We start from the raw sequence: 21,293 nt of genomic DNA, 5'->3' as shown, positions 1-21,293 counted from the left end.
ATCCTGGATTGCTTCCAACACTTAATTAAATACTGGTGGAATCACTCTGAAGTAAGTTTTGCGACTCATGGTGCACGTCTTGGGATGTCTTCAAGGAAAAATACTACTAACCTTGAGGAGACTTAAGACGGATCTCCATAAGGAATAAGCCCACATATGGGTCTCGGTCACTTTTCATGATCAAAATAGTGAGGATGATAACAGCGCTAGCAATGGATACAAATTACAAAGGGAGTCTTTTCCCTTTACACCGATAATTCTAGCTGGTGTCTGCATGATTTGTTGTTGTTCACTGCCGTTGTTTTGTATAAATCGATTTATTTATTATGTTGGGTTCCGCTTTTTTCGTAACTGAAAACTTAGTTAAAAAAACAAACAAACAAACAAACAAAAACGTAAATTTTCTTTTGTAATCCTCCCCCCCCCCCTTCCCCTCCTCCTCACAGATCTTATTTTACTTGGGCCGATATGTCTTATGTTCTTTTTTTGTTCAATAGACTCCGACGGTGGCTGTGATCGCAGCAAATGTCACGTATTTGCCTCGTGTGAAGAAAATCCTAACACAGGTAAAAGGGAATGTCAGTGTCGGCTCGGCTTCACTGGAAACGGATTGAACTGTGAAGGTAACAATGGCAGTTTTTACTACTATTTTATGTGATTCGCCGATTCAACCCTTCATTGATGTACTTGCAATTAATGTCATGGTATGCATGTCCATAATAATTTTTGTGAGTAGAGCTAGAGTACTAAGTCATCAGTGTCATTAATTTTGCCTGCTCCTCATCTGACATTACCAATATTTAATCCGAGATCTTACCTCCAGGATGTCCATTTCTTCGACTGATGTTCAGGGAACTCTCTGTTGGCTCTTACTTGTTTATTGATTCTACTAATTCTCAACACTTGCATCCCTTAAAGTGTATTTAAACTACACGGTGAACAATGGAGCTGATCATGATCATTACTAATGTCTTACCTTGCCCATCTCCCCTGTACCTTGACAAGCTTGGCTCCTCTATCTTTGTAGTTATCTTTATCTTATCTCTAACTCTATTTACTATCACCATCTCCACTTTTTTCAAAAGTAGATTATATTTAGCATGGTTAAAAGTAACGTAAAGTATTCGTATGAATAAAGGGGGGAAACTCTCTAAAGAAACTGTGGTGCTGCGTTGGTGGGATAGTACAACAGGGTAATTTAGCACGATCAAATGAGTCGATAACGTAAAAAGGTCTTTGGAAAGAGTTTTAAATCTGACGTTTCGAGCGTTAGCCCTTCGTCAGAGCGAATGGAAGTGTAGATTATTCAAAGTTGGCCTGAGGATGAGTGACGCGATCGAATAGATCTCGATTGTTATTCTGCAGTTAAAGAAAGTATTAAAATTAAAGCTGAAAACAAAGATTGGGCTTTCACCCAAATCTCTCATATTCCAGAGAGAGGTGTTTAACGAACTCATACGTGAAATAGGAAGGATAATATTGATTTGACTTTGACCGCTTGTTTTTATTTTAGACTTAAACGAATGCGTTGTATTGTTAAGAGAGGACATTTGTCCGGACAACAAAACCGAATGCAGAAACACCTTGGGAAGCTTTGAATGCCTGTGCAGGAAAGGATACATGGAAGTCAACCGCAAGTGTGTCTGTAAGTTGTAGCAAGAAAATATTCTTGACAGAGTGAGTGCAGCCTGTACATGTGGGTATCATTCCAAATAGGCCTTCCTAGATAGATAGCGTTCGCTGCGTGAGAAAATCTACGACATCGTGAACTTCACAAAATGGAAATCTTGTCTTTTTGGGCTTCAGGGGATACTTTTGCTATTTCCAGGGATGACCCACAAATAGAGGTCCCACTCTAATAGGATAGGACCACGCAATTCGCCAGCCACTCATTGTATACGTTGTTTTTAGCTGATGACTCATGCATGGGTGCTAAGTGCCATCCGGATGCTGAATGTGATCCTATTCGTGGTGGATGCCTTTGCAAACCTGGTTTCCAGGGCAACGGAATTATTTGCGAGGGTAAGTTATTCCTTGCGACAAAGAAAACTCAATTTGAAACTCTGTAAGTGAAGTAGAGGAGTAAAATGATGAGTTACACAATTGTTTTAATAAATATGTTTTAGACCACGAGAAACATGTTTTCTATCTGAAGGGGGGGGGGGGCAGGTGGGGGGGGTTGTACTCACGGCTAAGGGTGTTGAAGGACTTGATGTCTTGGCTAAATTTAGTGGGGTATTTTTGATGTGTAGAGATTGAACGATGATCGTTTATGATTTAACGAATGCGCTTTATGGGGAACAGAACAGTACAATAGAGTGATTGCACATGTAACGCATTTCTGAGGGAGTAGGAACACATGCAGGGAGAAAGAGGAAGAACTTGCAAAGGGAACTCCCCCCTACCTCTTAGAAACTACAAATTAATCATGGGCTTATGTAAGAGAAAAGAGGTCTCGATTCCACGTAATAAGTCGCTGTTACCACCCAAGCTCTAGGTTAGCCTTGATTCAGTTAAAAAAAAAAAAAGGACAAAGTGTTGCTCTGGAAGTCGATTAGCTTCGTTATCCCGTTTATTTTTTTCTCCAAAATCTTTTTACCTTCAATTTAAGAGAGCACATGTTTATTAAAGCATTGGAATGTTCAAAGTACTCTCTAATGAAAAATATTACAACTAAATCATAGTATCTGCATTTTTTAATGTTTTAGATGAAAATGAATGCAATGATACTCGAAGTCCGTGCGACTTGAATGCAGATTGCATCAACACAGATGGTTCTTTCGAGTGTGAGTGCAAATCAGGATTTGTGGGCGATGGACTGCGTTGTGAAAGAGGTAGGTCTACGATTGAAATATCCCTGAACTATTCCTTTTGTGGAGACCGCTGGCCACGTCCCTACTGAATTATATCAGTGTATAATAAATTTGAATTTAACACGGTGTTACATTCAAATGCATTTTAAACAGCATCAAAACTCAAATGCTGAAATAGATTTGAATAACATGATACAATATTTAACCAACAATAATATTATTGACACGGATACGCAAACCCTAGGCACAGTCAAGGGTTGCTTTTATCACATGTACAACCAGTTAGTAAATAATTAGGCTTTATTTCATACTGATATCAATAAAACAAACCAAAATGTTTGGAAGCTAAGATCCCTCAAAGAGCAGGATTTCAAAGTAAAGAAATCATTTTTGGGTCATCTTGACAGCCAACCTTTTCCTCTCTAAAGTCAGTATGCATTTTCTCCGAAGTCTTCTCTTTACGTTTCTTCGAGTGCTGTCGAAGAAAAATGTTTAAATAATCGAGAACTTCGTTAGCTTGTGGTTATTTCCTTCATTCTCGTGAGCATAAAGTGTGTTTCAGGGGTGATATTGTATGCAGAAATTAGTCACTCTCAGGGGTCAAATGGCCAGTGTCTCATATCCACCTGCTTTTAGGAGCTCCACCAAATTGTAGATTTAGAGAATAACGTCCACGGTGCCTCTTTTAACACTTTCACCCTAAGAGTGACTAACATCTAATTTTTCCTTGCAATATCTCCCCTGAATCACACACGTAGGTCACAAGAATAAAGGAAATAATCATCAACCAAAGAAATTCTTAATTGTGAAACAAATTCTGCTTGGTAGTAATTAACATAAAATCAAACCTGATTACCTGTGCAAAAATTTAAATCTAAATTAAATTTAGTGAGAACAGAATATACTGGAATGCTATCTTTGAAGCTAGATTCTCTGACCAAATTCATAAGAAAATGTAAGGCAGGTGGTTGGGAGAATTATTCAAAATCAGATTGTAGTGGTGGTAAAGGTTATTTCTGCTTTACTTACCTTTCAGCTGAGGGTAGCTGTAATGGCGTCGTGTGTGATGCGCATGCTCAATGTGTACAGCCCTTAGATGGTCCACCGAACTGTGAATGCGTTGAAGGTTGGACTGGTGACGGGCAGACATGCTCAGGTAAGACATATATTAGTTGCAGCTATATGAAGATATACAACATCATTTATGCTGACCGAGGGTAAAGTTGACTGAAGAGAATAAAGGTTTTATCGAAAGTTTCACGCTGATCAAGACAAAATCAATGAACTAAACACAAATTAAGGACAAAAATAAAAAAAGAACAATAAAAACAAATCGAAACAAAAAAAAACAATTAAACAAAAACTAAAACAAAGAAAATGAAGAACAAAACAGGACAAACGAAATTAAAAAAACATGTTTATTATTAGTTTCAAATCACCACCTTATTCTCTTTTCATACCTACGAGCAATTGACGTTAAGCTCCTTTTGGGTTTTCGGTTGAAGCTCCAAACCAGTTTGTGAGAGGTCACGGCTTACGATATTTCTGTCACAGATTGGCATGTTTTCGTTTATAATCATTCGCGACAAAGCGTATGTAATGGAATTTATAGAAGCTGACAGCTTCGTACGAATAGTTCTGCTTCTCGAGGTCAGGTCACGGTTTTTAATTACAATTCCTTAGAATAACTGTTTTGCTTTTTTCCAGATGTTGATGAATGTCAACCCTTCAAGAATTTGTGCCATCCATTACGAGCTGATTGCATTAACACCGTGGGATCTTACGACTGTCGTTGCAAACCAGGCTACGAAGGAGATGGCTTCAGTTGTATATGTAGGTGAATGTGACCTGCCCAAGGACTAATAGGACATGTATCGGTCAAATTTCTCAAGTGGACCATTATTCCATACAATAGCGCCGAATGCTTGCCTGTACCATTTTACAGCATGTTGAAAGAATACTTTTTTCCTTACAAAGTGAAAATTGATGTTTTTCCAAGAATCGAAAATTTCTTGAGAGTCATCAATTGCGATCTAGAGGAGGGGGGATGGGGGGAACAGTGGGGTATTATCTTTAAACCGGGATTTCCCGTATGGTTACTGAGACAAGGGTCTTTTTTTATTACTCAGCTGATGGTACCTGTGATGGTGTTCAATGTCATGCTAACGCCACTTGCTTTAAAGCTTCTCCTGAGCAACGTGGATCGTGTGTGTGCCAAGACGGTTGGCAAGGCAATGGAACACACTGCCAAGGTGAATTTGACATCATGATTTTGCTTTCCTTCCTTAATGTTACCGATTTATAAGATTGATAGTGACACTTTCAGACAATTTTTCTTTCAAGGAGATACATATCTACCGGGAAACTTTACTGTTTTTTCAATTATCAATGGGCAAGTCTTAACAAGATGAAAATAGATAAATGATTACAATAAATTTAATGGAACATAATGGTTTAAAACCAAAAGGAAGGGAAAATAGCTTGTGGTATATAAAATGCTTTTCAATATTCCTTTCTTTTTTATTTGCGTTCTGCCCTCGTGAGAATTTTTCTTATTTGGCTTTCAGATGTAAAATGTATACTTAACCCATCAACTCCTAAGAGCGACTAGCATCTAATTCCACCATACATTATCACCACTGAAGTCAACTGTAAAGGTTACAAGAATACAGGAAATGAACACCCGCTCAAGGAGCCCACGATTCTTACACAATTTTCTCGTTGTCAACACCATAGGAAATGCATAGAGAACATATTGATATATTAGTGTAAAGGATTGAAATCAATATTGATTAGCCCAGGCACAAATGCAATCTCAGTGCTTATTCGACTTGTGGTTTTATTTTCCTCCTTTTTCCCTTTCACTTCAGACTTAGGTTGTAACGGAGTATCCTGCGATACCAACGCTAATTGCACCCAAAGTACTCCGGACGAACAGCCGCAATGCATCTGTTTGCAGGGGTGGACTGGGAATGGTCAAACGTGTTTTGGTATGTAAGTCTTTTATATCGCTTTTTTATGCATACATATATATTTGATTAAATTTGGAGTAGATCATTAATCTACAAATCAATTGTCCCTTTATTTACAGACATAGACGAATGTCGGCCTTTCTTGAACAGTTGTCATAGAAATGGCGAGTGCGTCAACACTGAAGGTTCATACCTGTGCCGTTGCAGGCCTGGTTTCCAGGGAGACGGCCGCTACAGCTGCGTCTGTGAGTATTAAAAGGAATGTAGAAGCTTTCAGCGAAGTTATAAAACTCCGTCAATTTACTTTTCGTTATTTTTCCATAATCATCCTCTTTTTTCGACCTTCATTTCAGTGTCATTAAGTATTAGTATCTTCTATTTCCGCGACTTTAATTTTCTTTTTCACTGTAGGATCCAAGAATTCTAACCCTAAGTGATACTAGCCTACGTGTAGCCCTACTTCCCCCCCCCCCCTTCTGTTTCTCCTTGGGGGGGAGGGGGGAGGGTACGGCCACACGTAGGCTATCGCGATACTCTCTCAACAATTTTGACAATTAAGAAACAATAGTGTTTTGTTTCGTAACCTTTGCCGTCACGAAGCCGTTATCACCCGCAGTCTCAAAGACCCTTTGATTGGCAAAACTGTATCCCTAAACAGCTCTGCATGGCGACAAATCCATGAACTAAGTGATTGTTAACGTTTGAAATATATTTGCATATTCCACGTCAATTTGCCATTATTTTGTCATTTTAGCATTTCTTTCTCCTTGTTAAGTACGATACTACAGTTCCGCCTTTCTTCAGTTCGTGTCGGTTTAAGCCGCGTCAGTATCAAACGAACACGAGAATTAATCTTCTCTGATTACTTATCAGCCATTTCCAACATCATTTACCAAGCTTTGTTTATGTTCATTTGTTCTTATTCAGCGGATCAGGACAGATGTGAAGGGGTTAAGTGCGATAAGAACGCCGAGTGCGTCCAGTTTGTCCTAGGCGGACGCCAGCAGTGTGTTTGTAAGGAAGGATGGAAAGGAGATGGGAGAACTTGCTACGGTAAGGACTTTTATGAGAATCGATTGTTCCTTCGATAGCTCAGTTGGTAGAGCGGAGGACTGTAGAGGTAATGCTTGATATCCTTAGGTCGCTGGTTCGAATCCGGCTCGAAGGACTACTTTTATTCAACTTCTCGTTGTTGTTTTTTCCTTATATAGTTTGACTCAGTTTGACCGAATTGTGTCTATTTTGTTTACATTATTTTTATTTTCATACTTATTAGATGAAGACGAATGCAGAAGTTTGGTCAACAAATGCGACTCGAATGCCAACTGCACCAACACTGAGGGTTCCTTTAACTGCCAGTGTAAGAATGGTTACCTTGGAGACGGATTCAACTGTACTCGTAAGTGAACATAGAACATGAAAATCGATTCATTATTTCTTGTGCTGTACTGCAGTAAATCTCCAAGAGTCGTTGTTCGAGAATAGTTAACCCTTTAGCTCCGAAGATCTGATTGTTAATTCTCCTGTCTTGCTTCCACACATGTCCACGTAAATTAGTTACAAGAAATTTGAATTAGATCAAGATAACAACTTTTAACTTATCAGTTATACTAGGGAGAAGTTAAATTTTAATCACATTTGGGAGTTACGGAGTTAAGTCATCTCTTTACAGTACCAACTTCGTAGGACTAACTTGCATGAGACGTTTTGGTGGTCACATCGACTGAAGTAGTCCTTAGACCCCAAGTCTCCCTCGCAGCTGGGCTCGTTCTTTGTAATATTATGCAACACTTGTAAAGGGGGATGTGGTGAGGAAAGGGGAATTTTGCGTGACTTCATAAACGACGGCTACAAAGGAGTTAATAAGATCTCAGAAGCAAAATGCTTTTCAAAATTCAAGATTGATCGTGCTCGCATTAGAAAGTTTGAACTTAAAATACCACCTCAGTGGAAAATCGTTGTATTGCTCTTGACCGTCTTAGTTCCCTTGAATCTTCAGTGGATGATACGTGCGGCGGAACACGTTGTGACGTGAACGCGAACTGTGTCTTTGATGAAGGTCGTCGACAGTGCGTTTGCAAAAATGGCTGGACAGGAGATGGAACTAGTTGCTTCGGTGAGTATTCTTGTTGAGAAATTCAATCAGTTGGTTCGGACCTTACTTACAAGCAGGTGCTCGTTATGAGCGCTGTAGGACGCGTGTCTCTCCGTCCGCGGGAGGATTTCAAACAAGTCGGGAAGAGGTTTACCGGGTGTCTGGTACCTATAACGAGGTGCTAGACCCCCCTACAGACCTCTCACCGGCTAGCGTTTCTCAAGGCTGGCCTCATAATTGGCTGCAAGCGAAAAAACGCTCATGCCGTAGTGCTTATAACGAGGGGGCCAGCTGATAAACTGGTCTTGACCCCTCTAGATCCGATACTGCATTCAAAGTGGCTGCTCAGTTTTGAGTAAAAAGGCGGCGGACTGATCATCTTTGAATGAGTAATGGCTAACGCTCCAATTTTTAGGACTGCTCGGACGTTAACAATGAGAAATTGTTCTTTTCATTGTTTAGATGTTAATGAGTGCGAGCCTTTTAAGAACAACTGCCACCTGGACGCTGACTGCATTAACACCGAGGGATCGTTTTCGTGCCGGTGCAGACCTGGTTACCGAGGCGATGGTGTTAAATGTCTTTGTAAGTTGTTTTGTGTCGCCACTTTCCACTCCACATTTTTGGGAATTAACTGTTTCCAAAGTTGTTATCTTAACACGTCGGCAAAGACGTTAACGAGTTAAAATCTTTTGAGTTCCAACAGTAATCTATGTGATAAACAAAACTAGCGAATACCATCATGTCTATCAAGCTTTTTGTGATGATATTTCAAATTGTTACAGCTGATGGTACTTGCGAAGGTGTAACTTGTGACTCCAACGCTGAATGCATCCGAGAGCTTCCGGAGCGACGCCGACAGTGCGTTTGTAAAGACGGCTGGCAAGGTGACGGACGGGCTTGCTCTGGTAGGTTTTGGTTCGAAAATCATCCTACAATTACTAAACTTAAACTGATTTATAAGATGGCTTTCCTCTTAAAATGGTTCGCAAAACGTTTCTTATCCTCCTACTCTTTCTCAGACAGTTTCGGTGCGGCTGACTAAAACAATTTTTGAATTGATTCTTATTGTTTCGTTTCTTTGAATGCATCCATTACGCACATAGTAAGTCATCGCTAAATAACTTCTTTTGCGCATTTCAATTCAAGGAACACGTATGTCAGCATGATAAATAATTCACCGAAGTGGAAAGATGATTAGCACTTGCTTTTCACTTTTGAACTAGCCGATCAGCGCTCACGAAAAGCACTATCCACTTGTGTATTGTGTATACTTATTACCTTTATGTCTTGGTGTTTAGATATTGATGAGTGCCAGTCGTTTAAAAACAACTGCAGCTCAGAAGCAGAGTGTTTGAACACCGATGGTTCTTATCGATGTAACTGTAGGCCTGGATACCAAGGCGATGGCTTCGACTGCGTTTGTGAGTCTTCTTTAATCCCATTACGTGGTTTATGCCTTCGCTATAAAAAGTTTGTAATGTCATAAAAATATAAAAAAAATACCTATATCTCAAGGACGCCTTTTAACTGATAAATTTTTGTATGTTCGACACCTGTTTGCCGGATAATGAAGTACTAATGAAAGTCCTGAGTGGTCGAATAGTATTCACATTTGCGAGTTAACCCTCTAACTCCCAAACTCTCATCAGTAATTCTCCTCACTATCTGCCATACAGTTTCTGTGATGTTAGTTGGGAGAATTTGGGACTGGATCGACTAATGATCGCCGAAGTGATATTCACTTGTCGGCTTGATTTTGTTTTGATGTTGTAAGGAGAAATTCTGTCTTGGTCACTCATGGGAGTTAGAGGGTTAAACTATTAAGAGAGGTAACCAACTCTTCGAAGACTTCCTTGCATTCAGTTATGTACACAGCCTAATATTTACTTTACACTTAGCCATTAACACTGAAAAACAATAGGTAAATTTTCCTGGTATACAAAATAGGGAGATCTCACTTCTCGTAAATATTTCTGTATACCTATTAATAGAGGATTAAGTTACCAGTCCTAAAGTGTGTTAAATACGTTACGCACCAATGCAAAATGATGACCAGAGCACTGCACCGGTATCGCAGAGCTCATGGGTTCAAATCTCTTACGGATCTGAATATTTCTACAGGCATCGTATTTACTTCTGCTCAAGTAGTGTCTATGACTGCGAAGATTGCTTTCATATTCATTTCTTAATTCGCCGTTCACATTTATAATTTTTACACATTTACAGTCATTTAGTTCAAAAGTGTCACCCTTTATTGTGGTAGGTATTCTGAACTCGGTTACGCTTGTGCGATGTGGCACGAGAGGCGCGGAAACCTGGAACTGTCGAAAAATGTCAAAATTGGTGGAAAAATTCCAATCTAAAATTTCTAGCCCCCAGACTTTCGCAGAGCTCGCACCAGACCTCTATCGCGTGACAGTGACCAAGATGGCCGCCACGATACAAATAGAGAGACGTAAAGAGAATTAACGCCGTAAAGTTAATCTTTCATTGATTGGAGAGAGCTCCTGTGATGCAGGATTTGTTTGGATAAAATTATTGTCTTTACTGTAACGACTGGGGTCATCGATCGATCATTTTCTCTCCTAGCGGATGGTTCGTGCGAAGGAGTGTTCTGTGATTCAAATGCAGAATGTCGCCGAAGCTCACCCGAAGGTCGTGGACAGTGCACTTGTAAAGATGGCTGGGAAGGAGATGGGCGAAATTGTTTCGGTGAGTTCAATACGTATGTCGCCTCCTCGTTTTGAATGTTTTTTGTTTGCTTTTGTTTCGTTTTGCGTATTTGGACGATGTATTCAAGTAATGGATGTTTCATCCTGGGAGCCTTTTTTTGTATTAATTCGAGTAACGTACACTGAGCAAAGGTGCTACACTGTGAAATATCAGCGGCCTTCTCTCCATATTTCTAAACCGAAAATATACGTTACTACTCACAACCCAATTGATTTCATTTCAATAAGGCAAACGTATCTTTTCAGCTTGCATTTTACCCTCTACTGATTACATTTTTTATTCTATTTCGTGGTGACTTAATACTTATCATTGGCACGCTCTATCAGCTCGAGAAATCTCTTATTTTTTCCAATTAGCGAAGGTACTAAAATTACCCCAGCAGACAAGCAGATGAGTGTTAATTTTGCTTTTTGTCCTTCTATTCAGATGTTAACGAATGCCAGCCATTTAAGAACAAGTGCCACCTAGATGCTGAGTGCCTCAATAGCGAAGGCTCCTATGAGTGTCGGTGCAGGCCTGGCTACGAAGGAAATGGCTTCAGCTGCGTTTGTGAGTTGAAACAATTTCCCGTTTATGAATGATCGGGGAAAAGATTTGATTCTCTACTGGCCTTGAAAGAAATATACCCTAAAAGTTTATTCCAAAAAAGCTAATTCTGACTTGAAGCAATGATATAATTTTTTTTCTCTGAATTCTCTGTGATGTATCAGTCACTTAGGCTATTTACCTACTGAGTTATCTTATCATGGGTAATGAATACATCTTAACCCTTTAGCCTCTAAGAGTGACTAGCATCTAATTTCTCCTTACAATATCACCCCCAAATCACACATAAAGGTCACAAGAAAAAAGGAAATGATCACCAACGATAGAAGCTCAGGATTGTTAAACAAATTCTCCTTGTCAGCACCATAAGACATGTATAGAGAACAGTCTGGAGAATATGTTTACTGATGTCAGGGTGTAAAGGGTTATGTCGCCCTTCCAATACTGATCGTTGGAGTATATTTACGTGGTCTTTATTCTACTTCAGCGGATGGTACATGTGAAGGTAGAGTTTGCCATCCAAACGCCGATTGTTTTCGAAAGTTTCCAGAGGCACGACGACAATGTAAGTGCCGAGATGGTTGGCAAGGAGACGGGTTTAGTTGTTCTGGTAAGGTGGTTTTTTTTACCTTAAATTTCTTCCCATGCCATTCATCAGGAACCTCTTTTCTGGCAATATTTACAAAGCTTAAGGGCCATTATTGTGCAACTCTATCTTTCTTTCACACCAGACATCAACGAATGTCAGTCACCCAGTGACACTGACTGTCACTCAAAGGCAGAGTGCTTTAATACAGAAGGATCTTATGAATGCTATTGCAAGCCGGGTTACCTTGGTGATGGTGTTAACTGCACATGTAAGTTGAAAAAGGGAGGGAGGGGAGTTATCGGAAATGTCGGAGCTGTGAATTGTTTTTCGGTAAATTGAGTTGCAATCGATATATGGGTCAAACAACTTGGTGGCAATGGAGCTGATAACTGTTTTGTACATAAAAAAAAAGGGACACAAGGAGGAAAAACAAAAGATTCCGTTCATCTTTGTCAAATGAAGAAAGATGTCGGATATTTATTAACGAGCGAAGGGGTCGTTTCCTCCATTGTCGTGAAAAGCTTGACATTTTTTTCTATGAAATAACCGAAGATGTGAAAGAATTAACATCGATCATCGGTAACAAGTTCGTGTTACCTCACTGCATCGTTTCACTTGTAGCTGATGGTTCGTGTGATGGAGTCTACTGCGATTCTAATGCTGACTGTAAGGAGAGTTCTGATTTTCCACGTCAATGCATATGCAGAATAGGGTGGAGAGGGAACGGAACTATATGTGAGGGTGAGTTCAAAGAGCTAATGTATCATTGAAGAAAAAACGTTTTCACGAGGAATATGCAACTATAAAATCTCCATCTCGAATCGAAACCCTGCCAGTTTAGATGCGCAAACGCAAAAAGCAAAACGCAAAAAGCAAAACACGTCGTGCGTCTATTTCCAAGACCCGGTCCGATGATGGAGAGAATCAAACGGTTTCGTTGTATAACTGATTTTGAATACACTGAAAGGAAAATGGCGGATACTATGTTAGCGGTAAGACATTACGTTCCAATTTATATATTTATCTATTTTTATTTTATATTGATGTTACTACGGAAAAACAGGATTGTAAGATGGACCACAAACCCTCTCTTCCCATTATCTTTTTTTTCTTGCAAGTAGCGAAGTAATTGTTAAATGTAGTTTTTTCTTTACCTGTTATATCTTTAACTTATATCATAGTCTCACCTTTGTCCATGCCAGATATTGACGAGTGCTCATCACCAGCAACCAACTGTGACCTGAACGCTGATTGTTACAACAGCCCGGGGTCTTATCAATGTCGCTGCCGGTTTGGTTACCTTGGCAATGGGACTCAGTGCGAATGTAAGTCTAAGGGTCATAGACAGGGGTTTCAACAGCGGCTGCCGAAAGTGCGATAGGCGGCTGAGCCTCAAAAAGAGCCGTAAACAGACGGCGGCAAGAGGTCTCATAGGATACGGTAAACCGCCGGTAACCGCCTTTATTGAAACCCGTGCACCCACAGACCCTGTAGTTTTTCAACCAACTAAAAATGATGATTTTTTTTACCATTATTTGTTTTATCCATTCTGCCTTTGTTTTCAGCCGACGGTACGTGTGATGGTGTGGTTTGTAACCAACACGGTGCATGCGTTCCAAAAACTGCTAGCAATCGCGCCCGGCAGTGCGTTTGCGTCGATGGTTGGGCAGGGGATGGAAGGAAATGTATTGGTAAGAGACTGATTTAATTTGAGTTACAGTTAAGTGGTCAGCTTAAGCCCATTTATGCAAAACTTTAGGCCTCTCTCTATTTCTCCGTAGACGTGGACGAATGTCGAACAAATAACAGTTGTCATCAGCATGCAGATTGTCTCAACAATCTTGGGTCGTATTCCTGCCGCTGTAGTCCCGGCTACCAAGGAACTGGCTTTGAATGTGAATGTAAGTGGTCAAAAAGTTAGTAGTGACGCAACACTTGGATTCGATGTTGCAATTTATTGCACTGACTGAGAGTCGCAACTCTTAACACTTGAGCTATTTGTTCTCTACCCCTGTCACCTTAACGAGTCCCTTATCTAGACTTAAAGCTAGGCTGCAAGAGATAATTTCAATTAACTACCCATCTACGGGTATATAACGAACTCACAATTGACCAGCTCCCAGTTGGCTTGATAGCTCAGTTGGTTAGAGCGCTGCACCGGTATCGCAGAGGTCATGGGTTCGATTCCCGTTCAGGCCTGAATTTTTTTTTTAGGCCTTATTTCTCAACTGCTTAAGTTGAGTATATACTGCGATGATCTTCATTTGCTTAAAATGTATTTTCCGCAGTACAAATATATGACTTTCATGTATTCTTATCACAATTTCAATTATATTGTTCTCTACCAATTTTAGCTGATGGCACTTGTGCAGGAGAGGTCTGTCATGCGAATGCCACGTGTCAAAACTTGATTCAAGGACCGAGCTGCGTGTGTAGCAGTGGTTACCAGGGTCCCGGAACGTCGTGCGGTGGTGAGTTCATTTTTTTCACGCCAATGATCAATTCATCCATGTGCATTTTCTTTTTGTTCATATAAAATCAGCAACGAGGATGGGGACAAGAACAAAGCTCATAAGTTGTTCATACTCGTTTATCTCTGAGTGGAAATGCGATCTTGTTGAATGTTCCTTCGATAGCTCAGTTGGTAGAGCGGAGGACTGTAGAGACATTAATTGATATCCTTAGGTCGCTGGTTCGAATCCGGCTCGAAGGAGATTTTTTTTGCTTTTTGTGTAACTTTTGTAATGTTTGTGTGGCTGACTGGATTTTATTGTCATTCATTTTGGTCTGGAGAAGGACCACATTATGATTCGCTTTATATCATCTTTAAGGCGACCCTCCACCCCCCCCCCCCTTCTTAAAAAAAACAAACAAACAAACAAAGAAAAAGAAAGAAAGAAAGAAGCAATGATTTTTTTAACCTGCTCATTTGGAAAGAGAGATAACATGACAGCCTGCAGTAGGAAAGACAAGCTTTCCTCTCTCGGCGGGCCATTTTACACCATAGAAGGAAGGACGACTTAAGCGTGTCGTCGTTGTTGACGTTTAACTATGAACAAGGAACAATGTATTTAAGAAGAATTAGTACATGTGTCAATGTAAATTTGATTCACTAGTTATATTTTCAAATGCTATGCTGTTCACACGCTTCGCTTCTTACTCAAACTGATACCAATGGCCACTTAGACATCCACCAACTGACCTCTAGTTATTTTTACGGATTCATTTCTGCTAGAACGCATCTACAAGTACTTGATCCTTCGATAGCTCAGTTGGTAGAGCGGAGGACTGTAGAGACATTGATTGATATCCTTAGGTCGCTGGTTCGAATCCGGCTCGAAGGAAATTTTTTTTAGCTTTTTTTGTTACTTTTGTAATGTTTGTGTGGCTGACTGGATTTTATTGTCATTCTTTTTCCATTTCTAAGTTAGCTTTCTGAGGAAAAGATACATCTTTGGATGTTAACTGTAGCCCTTATCTAACCCATGTTAGTAAGGGGTGTGCCGATACTGAAATAACGATATTGTTATTAATATCATTATTGTTACCATTATCATTGTTGTCATTGTTATTATTGTTACCATCATTATTGTGCATGTAGTCAGTAGTAATCACTATTACTATTTATTATAATTAATTTACTTTCTTTGTGCGGCAGATATCGACGAATGCAGAACTGGTGACAACAAATGTCATTCAGACGCAAACTGCCTCAATTCTATCGGTTCATACACCTGTCAGTGTAAGCCAGGTTACCAAGGGAGCGGAGTCATATGTAAATGTAAGTACATGTATTTCTATAACAGTTGTGTAAATACGGATGTAAAAGATAAGAAAATCAGTGGCACACTACTTTTTTCACTCTACCCATGGTCTCTACTGGAGAGCCTAACGATACAATGGAATCCATTGTTAAATTTATCATACACCGAAAACTTAAAGTATTGCCGTAAGAACAGGCGTCATCAAGGTAGCAAACTTCACGGAATCCTTACGTTTTAAGATAATTGTCCACACAAGTAACTGACCACGCTAACGCAGCTCATTCAGCGTGGCCAGCTGTCGCCATTCGTTTTTCTTAAACAGGCGAACTTAGAAGGTTTTCTTATCTTTCACGAACTGTTTTAGGATGCACTTCAGTCTGGTTTTCGTTAATCGAAGAAAATTCGAATTAAGTATTACCTAAAGGTGCCGTGTACATAGAATTGGTCCAGCATTTATATTTAGAATGAAGAAGCTATTCGCAGCTTTTCGGTTTTTCCGGTCTCTAGGCTGCTATTTACCAAACTATTCTGTCGTGTGCGCTTGCAATTCTTTTAAACTGAAAGGCGACCAACAACCATTGATTTATCTAGATTCAAGAAGTAGTCAAAAAAGAGGGTGATATAGGGGGAGGGTAGTAAGTAGTCACCAATGAGGATAACTCTTATCCTCTCTTAACGTATGCGCTCTTTCCCTAAAGTGGAATGAGAAATGCTAGATGCCTTTTGAAGCCTTTCGAAGAAGGGTACTCTCGCACAGATTAAAGCTTCCATGTAAAATAACCCAGAATGAGGTTTTTGTATAAGAGGGTGTGTGCATATTCTCCATACTGTTCTCTATACATTCCTTAAGTGACTAACAAGAAGAATTTGTTTAGCGACCAAGAGCTTCTTCAAACAGCGATCACATCCTTTATTCTTGTGGCCCTGGTGTTTGATTTTACAGTATTCTTGTGAGGAGAAATTGGATGTTAGTCACTCTTAGGGGTGAAAGATTTAAGTTTTCGCCAATTTTGGCGAATTGTTCGTAAACAATTCTGTTTTTGAATATGTGACAATATACACAATGCCGGTAAACTAAACTTTGTGAAGGATAAGCTGTAAGCTGTAAGCTGTAAGTAGGGGATTTCCATTTCAGAGACTATTGATTTATCGCCATCCGATATCTTTGAATGTTGCCGCAAGAACAGGTGAGTTCCGGTTAGGAAACTAAAAGGAACTTGTTTATTTTTAGATAATTGATCACAGGTCACTGGCCATGCTATCGCGGTTCATTTAGCTTAGCCAGTTGTCAACATTCGTTTCCTTTAAACAGGCGCGCTGACAACGTGTCATAATCGTTCCGTGAACTGTTTCAATGTAATAAATTGGAAGAAGGTGTTCGCAGCTTTTTTCGATCTTTTCCGGTGTATCGGCCATTAGTTACCAAACTGATTAGTCTTCTATGCTCACTCTTTCGTTTGCGATTATTGAAAACTACTTGACTGCGCTCAAAGATGATCAACAGCCACTGATTTCTCCGGATTCAACATGTCCATTCGATTTGTTGTCTCGTTTCTTGTTCGTATCCTTCAGACATGTCTGTTGTTAAGTTTCTCTGTCGTTCATATGTTATCTATGCACCTTTACTTCATAAGTAGTATTGCTAGAAATTGTTTTTTGGGCTTTTGTTTTCCATTTTGTATTCGTCATATGATGCATTGTTGTTGACTCGTCGGTCATGTTCCTTAGTTTTTGCTTGTGGAATTTGCTGTCGTCCTTGTCCTTCATGGTCGCATTGTCAGTCTAGTTACTCTTCACAAGTAATACTTTTTACCTAGAAAGTGTGTTCGTTGTATCCATGACATGCTGTTACTGATAATTTTGCATTGTTAGTTTCTGCTGATTAATTTTTCAGTATCGTAAAAGTAAAAAATGAGGTCAAAGGGCGGGGAGGGGCGTGACAAGTCACAAATGAGGGGTAACCCTCCCCTAATCCGGACCTCAATATGAGAATAGAATACCTGGTATATTTATATCCTTTGGAGCGTGCGTTGTTAGATAAGTGGGACAGATCGTCGCTATCCTCTCTCTTCACGCATGCGCTCTGTCTCTCCAGTTACATGAGATTGGCAAGATACCTTTTGAAGCGATTCGTGTGAAGTATACTTCTCGTGCAGTTAAAAGCTGCCGTTAAACTAACTGAGAAAAGTTTTTGCATAGGATCGTTGTATAATTTGAAACTGAAACATTATATTTCTAAATGCCAGCCTCTCTTTTGCATCAGGCTGATGGCGTTGTGTAGGATAACGGTTATAGTAAAAAAAAAAAATCACTCCTGCCGATCAGTGATACCTACTTGATCGTTGCGTTCGTTAATGTATGGAAATAAAGGCGTTCCTAGCGAGGAAGACAAGATTTATCAGACGAATTGTGATAACCGAACATTTTCATCATGCAAATTTTCCGAGGAAGCCCCTCAATAAATTATTCACGTTCGTCGAGATATTCAACGCAAGAGGTTTTTCTCTGCTTCATTCTTCGAAACTACTTCGTAAAAGCTGACTTTAAAATTTGAGCGTGCTCGTAGAGAAATAGCATTCTTGGAAGTTCCAGATCTCTGTATACGAGCAATTCCTTTCCTGTTTATATTCGACAAAGTAAGCGTTTTAAGCCATTCATGGTACAGACGTCGTCGTTTCATTTCGCGTGCGGAATAAACCGTATTTGTCGTTAATTTTTTTAAATCCAGTCGAATTTTAACTGGTGACAACCTGCGATATTTAGCTTTGCGATCGAAGCTTTACACGTATCTCGTTTTCATTTATTTAGTTCGTAACATTCACCATAATTTCAGTTTACATCTAAAACGTAAAGAACTTTGCAGGCAGATAAACTTAATGGCGAGAAATATAGCAAATGCAACAAGATAGCGTTCACATCGTTCATAAAGAACTTTGCACGCAGATGAACTTAATGGCGAGATAAATAGCGAATACAACAAGATAGCGTTCACATCTCTCTCGAATCTTTGTACACGCAATTACTCCATTATACTTTATTATTTGAGAGCATATGAACCGTGAAACGAAAGCTTGCAATTTGACACTCGATCTGTTATTCAAAAAGGACCTTCATAATCATTAGGAACTGTCGAGGGTGGCTTGTCGGGGGAACCCCCTAATTCATTATTCAACAAGACGTCATAGTCTTTGAAGTTGCCATTGTGTCAGTTTCACTTATTATATTCACCGGTGGTTGGATCCTTTACAGCTAATCAGAAATTTCCTTCTATATCTCAGCCCCGAGGGGAATTTGTGTATTTCTGGGGACACAAAAAAGGAAAAACAAACTACATCTTTCATACAACGAAATTTCGTTGTGTGAGCCAATTTGCAAGCGTTACTTAACCTAAACAAACGAGTGAGTTGTGTTTACCAAAGTTGAGAATCATTGCGAAATTAGCGTCCTCTCAAAATTAGGTATTAAGTTACATAATATTATTTAGGAACAGAACGCAGGGCCACTTTAAATCGGAGATTCCGCTAGGTTTAGGTGTTAAAACGAAGTACCTTAAAGGCAACTCGAAAGTTGTCTTGTACTTAACATGTGACCGAATACAAAACTACCTTCTTTTTAAGCCAACCAGAGGTAATATTGAACTATCTGCTATACAAATATTAATCTTGCTCTAATGCATATTCCTAAGTTTGTTTCTTTATTGCCTAGAAGATGGTACAGTCAGAAATCATCAACTCAGCCTGTTATACTCGGTCGCCAAAATCTGCGTATGTAGGAGAAAGTTAACGCATGGATGCAGTCACTTAACTGGTGTTGTAGAATACAGATCCCTGTAATTTCTTCCCTTCTTAGGGGGAAATGTTTCAGTTATAATTCCAATTACAAACGGAGCCTCAGCGGCTTGTGACACCGCCATAACTACGCCTTTCAGGACTGGATTAAGATAGTACTTTTACTTTGAGATTGAATTGTCAGTGATTTCAAGGGTACTGAAGTTTTGGAGTCGACATTCGCTGTCGCTGGCGCTGTTCTTCGGTAAGGCGACCAGCATTTGAAATCGCGTCTGGCACTCACCGGAGAAACTGGTGGCTAAACATTGTTCAACTCTTGTGCAAGGAAGCGGAGAGTAACATAATCGAGCTCATGTCCGTCATGTAGTCGCAACCTCAATTCATTCTTGAATATCCCACTAATGCCTTTTTGCAGATATGCTAAACGATGGCAAAAGATGAGGTCATAAGGCGGGGAGGGGGGATAATCAACTGATATGTGTAGAGGATAACCCTCCCCAGGTCCGGACCTCACTTTATCAGTGTCGATTGAGGAATATATATACTATTCAGATCAGGAGTTTTGTTTCATATGGGACACTTGTTCTCATAACGCATGCGCCTCAAGCGGAGCATGCCTTTGAGTGGCAATAGCTCATTCGATTTCGTTACATTTTCTAACGAGAATATCCGAAACATCAAATAATGCTTCTGTTCGATCTAGAGGACTTCAACTTGTTTGGCCCCTCGTAGTTCTCAGGATCATTCTTCTTTTTACCGGTGTTGATATATTGCTAGACGAACAATATCTAAATTTTCACAAATGGAGCACCATACTTTGTAATGTTATATTATTTCTCTCAAAATTTCCTCAACATACGTCTCAACATTCATATTTCACCTATAAACAAGAGTGTTGCGAAAACAAGAACGGTGTATTCAACAGCCATTACAGACCTTTATCTCCAGAATGATCAAAACGCTGTCAGATGTAAAAAGCTGCAATATCCATTGTTTGGTCTAGGTTTAGGGAAGGGGAACCCCCTCATAATTATGCAATAAACTATGCTAAATTGTACGTCCCCTGAATTAATTGTGTAAGCGCGAAAAGGTAAACTTTCTATCTCTTTTTACCACCCAATAAGTGAAAAAATCTGAACTTAGAATTTTTCGAAGCTTACATTCGTTCTGTTCAACAAAACACAAACCGCGCTTATCATCGATTTTTCGTGCGTGATATAAGATCTGCCTCGTCACACCGGAATTCAAATATAAACAAAAGCCCTCTTGTCGTCTATTGCCCAATGAAAAGTAAGCCTTTTGACCGCATTAAGACAATATGAACTATGTTTTGATTTCACTTCGGTCTGATAACATACGTTCCCATCTATAGCGTCACTGAGTGCTTTTTATAAAGATTACAACGAGTTTATTCTTCTACCCTTATTGTATGGTTAGACATCTAGACAGTTCGAACGATTTCATCTTCTTCTGACCACTTACAAAGTATTAAATGATCCGAAGAATTAAATATTCTTTCTTCTCTAAATTCATTTCATATACGAATGTTGAGCGGATGAAAAAAAAATTTGCATATACATTGGACCGAATTCATACATCTCGCGAAAGGAAAGAGTGAACTTTACAGCAAAGATAACTGCAAAAAATATACCCGGGTATACTGGGACTTCATTATTTTAGAACCTTTTCCTTAGACCCGTAAATCATCTCTGTTGTAGAATTGAAAAAGAAATCTTTTTTCATCGCTAAGGCTAAAGCACCCTAGTGGCTGAAAGCAGACGGCAAGACGTGCAACCTTGTCATTTGTCGTGTGCCATTCTCTAATAACTCATTTCAACGGTAAATATGACGCCGTGTCAAGCTGGTTTTTTATCCAAAATGAGTTTTGTGTATTAATCAATTGTAGTGTTAGCTATTTTATTTCAGATTTCCATAAGAATAAATTCATGCCGCTGAGATCGCAAATCCAATTAACTTAGTTTCTTCTAAA

The 21,293-nt window shown here is 39.5% G+C and overlaps 1 protein-coding gene and 3 non-coding genes across 5 annotated transcripts in view; all 4 read left to right on the top strand.

The window, feature by feature from the left end:
* Nucleotides 1–21,293, top strand: part of LOC113682668 (uncharacterized) — a 44,131-nt gene that overhangs the window by 12,311 nt on the left and 10,527 nt on the right. For both annotated transcript variants that reach the window (XM_089212870.1, XM_089212869.1), the window contains 25 exons: nt 498–623; nt 1,514–1,645; nt 1,912–2,022; nt 2,709–2,834; nt 3,850–3,969; nt 4,521–4,646; nt 4,943–5,065; nt 5,684–5,803; nt 5,905–6,030; nt 6,713–6,838; nt 7,062–7,184; nt 7,785–7,901; nt 8,343–8,465; nt 8,666–8,788; nt 9,182–9,304; nt 10,473–10,595; nt 11,043–11,165; nt 11,650–11,772; nt 11,894–12,019; nt 12,373–12,492; nt 12,954–13,076; nt 13,317–13,442; nt 13,533–13,652; nt 14,106–14,222; nt 15,410–15,532. In XM_089212870.1, coding sequence (XP_089068996.1) covers nt 498–623; nt 1,514–1,645; nt 1,912–2,022; nt 2,709–2,834; nt 3,850–3,969; nt 4,521–4,646; nt 4,943–5,065; nt 5,684–5,803; nt 5,905–6,030; nt 6,713–6,838; nt 7,062–7,184; nt 7,785–7,901; nt 8,343–8,465; nt 8,666–8,788; nt 9,182–9,304; nt 10,473–10,595; nt 11,043–11,165; nt 11,650–11,772; nt 11,894–12,019; nt 12,373–12,492; nt 12,954–13,076; nt 13,317–13,442; nt 13,533–13,652; nt 14,106–14,222; nt 15,410–15,532 — 3,069 coding nt within the window. The remainder of the gene's footprint in view (nt 1–497; nt 624–1,513; nt 1,646–1,911; nt 2,023–2,708; nt 2,835–3,849; nt 3,970–4,520; nt 4,647–4,942; nt 5,066–5,683; nt 5,804–5,904; nt 6,031–6,712; nt 6,839–7,061; nt 7,185–7,784; nt 7,902–8,342; nt 8,466–8,665; nt 8,789–9,181; nt 9,305–10,472; nt 10,596–11,042; nt 11,166–11,649; nt 11,773–11,893; nt 12,020–12,372; nt 12,493–12,953; nt 13,077–13,316; nt 13,443–13,532; nt 13,653–14,105; nt 14,223–15,409; nt 15,533–21,293) is intronic.
* Nucleotides 6,867–6,953, top strand: Trnay-gua (transfer RNA tyrosine (anticodon GUA)). The gene is given in 2 exon segments: nt 6,867–6,903; nt 6,918–6,953. It is a non-coding gene; the product is annotated as a tRNA-Tyr (tRNA).
* On the top strand, nt 14,378–14,464 carry Trnay-gua (transfer RNA tyrosine (anticodon GUA)). Its single transcript is given in 2 exon segments — nt 14,378–14,414; nt 14,429–14,464. It is a non-coding gene; the product is annotated as a tRNA-Tyr (tRNA).
* Nucleotides 15,009–15,095, top strand: Trnay-gua (transfer RNA tyrosine (anticodon GUA)). Its single transcript is given in 2 exon segments — nt 15,009–15,045; nt 15,060–15,095. It is a non-coding gene; the product is annotated as a tRNA-Tyr (tRNA).

Source organism: Pocillopora damicornis, chromosome 7 (genome assembly GCF_964200805.1).
Source record: "Pocillopora damicornis chromosome 7, jaPocDami1.2, whole genome shotgun sequence".
In the NCBI taxonomy this organism is placed as follows: Eukaryota; Metazoa; Cnidaria; class Anthozoa; order Scleractinia; family Pocilloporidae; genus Pocillopora; species Pocillopora damicornis.
This window is presented reverse-complemented; position numbering and strand designations above follow the sequence as displayed.